The sequence below is a fragment of the Sipha flava genome, unplaced genomic scaffold (genome assembly GCF_003268045.1).
Source record: "Sipha flava isolate LNK unplaced genomic scaffold, YSA_version1 76_pilon_pilon, whole genome shotgun sequence".
NCBI lineage: Eukaryota > Metazoa > Arthropoda > Insecta > Hemiptera > Aphididae > Sipha > Sipha flava.
In genome coordinates, this window is record NW_020273616.1 from 1,280,965 (window position 1) to 1,284,657 (window position 3,693).

The 3,693-nt window shown below is 29.2% G+C and overlaps 1 protein-coding gene across 1 annotated transcript in view; it reads right to left on the reverse strand.

The window, feature by feature from the left end:
* Positions 1-5: 5 nt before the first annotated feature.
* The window catches only part of LOC112692821 (elongation of very long chain fatty acids protein AAEL008004-like), a gene marked incomplete at its 3' end in the record, with an annotated part of 18,282 nt that continues 14,594 nt past the window's right edge, over positions 6-3,693 (reverse strand). The window contains 2 exon segments of the mRNA XM_025567618.1: positions 6-278; positions 1,207-1,296. Coding sequence (XP_025423403.1) covers positions 6-278; positions 1,207-1,258 — 325 coding nt within the window.

Genomic DNA, 3,693 nt, shown 5'->3' on the forward strand with positions numbered 1-3,693 from the left:
ACTTGCCCTCATAGCAGATGGACTCATTGAGTAATCTACGGGTTCACACCGTAAACTGTAACCATTGCCCCATGCAGAAGCCCATGCTTCGTAGAAGATCCACGTAGAGAACAGAACTTGAAATAAATTGTAATAGATTAAAGTTTTTCGTAGCTGGAAGGGTTTACGGTTTCTCATCAGCCAGGGTCCCAATATTTTTACTATAAAAGCATATGATAGACATATAGTTATCGTAGGTAATGGACTACTCATCAGGAACCAGTCTTTAACCCTTTTGTCTGAAAACATAAAATTAAAAATAATAATTATTTCTCGTCCTTCGGAATGCATATTCATTAACATATCGAATTTGTCTAATAATTTAACTTTCATTATTTTAAGACATAACTATTAAAATATATTATCGTTTTAACTAAATCGTAATATTGTATCTATTTATTTGCCAATAATTTACAAAAATACTAGTCACGTGCTAACAAATCGCAAGGTCAGTTCTACAAATTTATTAGAATAGTTTTACATATACGTATCTCATATCTCTCGGGGACTGGAAACGATATTAACCAGTTTATCCTCTTATTCCCATTGGCCGTGAAATAAAAAAACTTATATACTCAGAAGTATAATAAATATTATATTATTTTATACAATATACAGGTTTTATATCGAGTTGCAGATTAAAAAATGCTTTCGAAATTTTTAAAATAAAAAAATGATTTGATGTCGTGAAAATAATTTGTTTTGTCACTACCAGACAGTACAGTTATTAAATAAAACATATTTTACAATAGAAAATTGTGTTATTAATTCAACATCTACCTATGTTTACAAAATATAGTTTGGATCATTTAGGTTTTCTTTAACAAAATGTTTTAATATTATTGTTTGAACACTAATTATTAATTGTTAATTTAGAGAAATTAACGTTTTAGTCAGATTAAATTCTTTAAATTAATATAATTATTTCATTTTATGACCTATTTTTAAAATATAAAAAACGTGTGATTATAATAGATAAAATTTTTTAACAATTAAAAAATTTAATAAATCTTTTAATTCAAAAAACTAATTTTTTTTTTAATATATTTTTAAAACTTTCATAAAAACAAAACTCCATAACAATTAAAATAAACTAATTGATGCAGTATAAATATTAAATTGATAATTTTTAATAATTAATTATAAATATATGTGAAAACTACTGACCGCTATATTCGTTCATTATGATGTTATAGTTCTCTGTGATAGAGTTCCACATTTTAGCGGCTTTAATGGTATATCACATATATTTGAAACCTGCAACAAAAATAGTAAAATAAATAAATCAATAAAAAAAATCTGTCCTTAACCTTTTTTCTAAATGAACGTGTGCCTCCTAATGTACTAGGTATGAAATCATTAAACAATCAACCGAACTATCTCGGGGTTTAAAAATGTTCTAGTGTAGGTTTATGTTTAAGATTCTAGCGGTAAGCCACGCGCTTAAATATTGATTATACAACAATGATTTGCACAGAAAAATACCATCGGTTAGCCCCAGTGTCTAACCGGGATTTTACAACCTCATTTGAAATAATTGTATTCCATATTTACGTATTTTCGTAATTAAATACTCTCCTAGTTATATGCATGGGAAAAAAATCTATTATCTTCATCGTATGCAATTAATTATTTATTTTATTCGAGAAAATTAAATCCTTATTAATATATTTTCAGCAAGACTGTATATTTACGAACAAAATTAATAAAAAATTGTCGTATAATACGTGTTAACACATTGATAGCGTGTTGCATTCGATATAAGCCGGGTTACGGTTACTTAGTTAACGCAGACATTATCGCTGTACAGATAGTCTCTCCGGCACGTGTTTATTTTTGACACACGTCGTGACAATCGTCAACAATGTTACAAAACGCACACACGCGCGGGCGCGAGACTTAAGTCGTTCCCTCTCCCCCCCCCCCCCAATCATATTATTATTCTGTGATCAACATCGTTGCTGATGCAACTACTATAATGTGCACAACTTATTATCTTCGGCATGAAAAAAATATTATTATTATTATGATTATTATTGTTATTACTATCGTTATCTATTCCGAAGATTCGAATCGAACCATCCTTGGAGACAAATGCTTTCAAAAAAATAAAAATAAAATACTAGCCAGTAAACGACTTGCACAACTCATCGGACACCGAAGACCTGTTAGCGTGCGATTGTGAATTCCACACGTACCACGCGTGCATGTACGATACATCATAAACGTCGGTGCACGCGGTGCTTGCAATGTATAATAAAATATATACATGTACAATGAAACCTGTCTAAAGCGAACCCTGAATAAACCTGTCTCCAATGGGAACGGTATCTGTAGTCCCTTCACAGATTCTAACATTTGAATACTACACCGGATAAGCCGGAATTCATACGTCTAAATCGGCGTCAGCGTTATGTTATTCGTTGGAAACTGTTAAGGATTTTTGCAAGGCAATCATTACGCGGTACGTTTGTGATTTGTTCGCTCTAAATATCACGTCGTGAAATATTGTTTCACTAGTACAACGAACACTGACATAATATTTTAAACGTATTCAAGCGAGACGTCTGATAACGTTTTCCACAACGCGAAACTTCCATCGTTGTTATTATTATTATCATCACGAGCAACCCATCGTATTATGATCGATCTGGTAAAAATATCATGTACTCAACATTATAATATTATTAATAATATACAACACGAATCAGCAGTTGCGTTATTGTATATTATAGTATCAATATTTATTACAGTTGAAAATCGAGCGGACACATTTTTTATTTCTTCAAAATAAATAATCAACAAGAATAATCGATAATTTGGATTTTGAAGCACATATTAAGCGTTTATCTAAGACGGATGATAAAACTCGATTGATTCTCTTTGAACCGATTTGCAAGATTATATAATTTCTCCGGTGAAACAATGATGTAAGTCCAAATTTTTTTTACTAAAATGACATAAGTACGACAACAGTATTGAAATATATCATATTTTATCCAATACAACAATAACATAAATGTAAAACCTTTTACTAAGGCTAGGAACTTTAGACTTTTACATATTTTTTTTTTAGAAAGCGCATATTGAAATTTTGGTTCGATAAAAATTGGATCCATAGTACACGGATTCCAAATGCAAACATTTTTGTTACATAATTCTGAATTTTTTGTAGGAATTCGTAGGGTTTTCTTAAGTTTAAGAACTTTTATATGCATATTTCATATATTTAACGAAAACAATTTTTTTTTTTACAAACTTATAGTTTAACAAAAAATATTAGATATATCAAAACCAAAAATCCAATAAATTTTATATCGCTTGAAAAAAATAAATTAAGTCATCAATGGCTATTTTAGTATTAATCCCAATGTATTAAACAATAATGTTATAATCTCCATTCTTCTGAGAAACCGAAATAGTGATCGCCGATCTGCCAGAATTTATTTTTATCAAAATTGATCAAGATATTTTTACTGTACCATCATATAAAGTGTAAATAATCAGTATTTGTACATTTATACTCAATAATATTAAAGATTTTTTGAAAATTCTATAGCTTAAACTACAATTAAACTATAATTAAGCTACACACTTATATAACAGGAAGACCTAACAATACACAAGTGTGCATCGTTTATTTATTATTTTTTT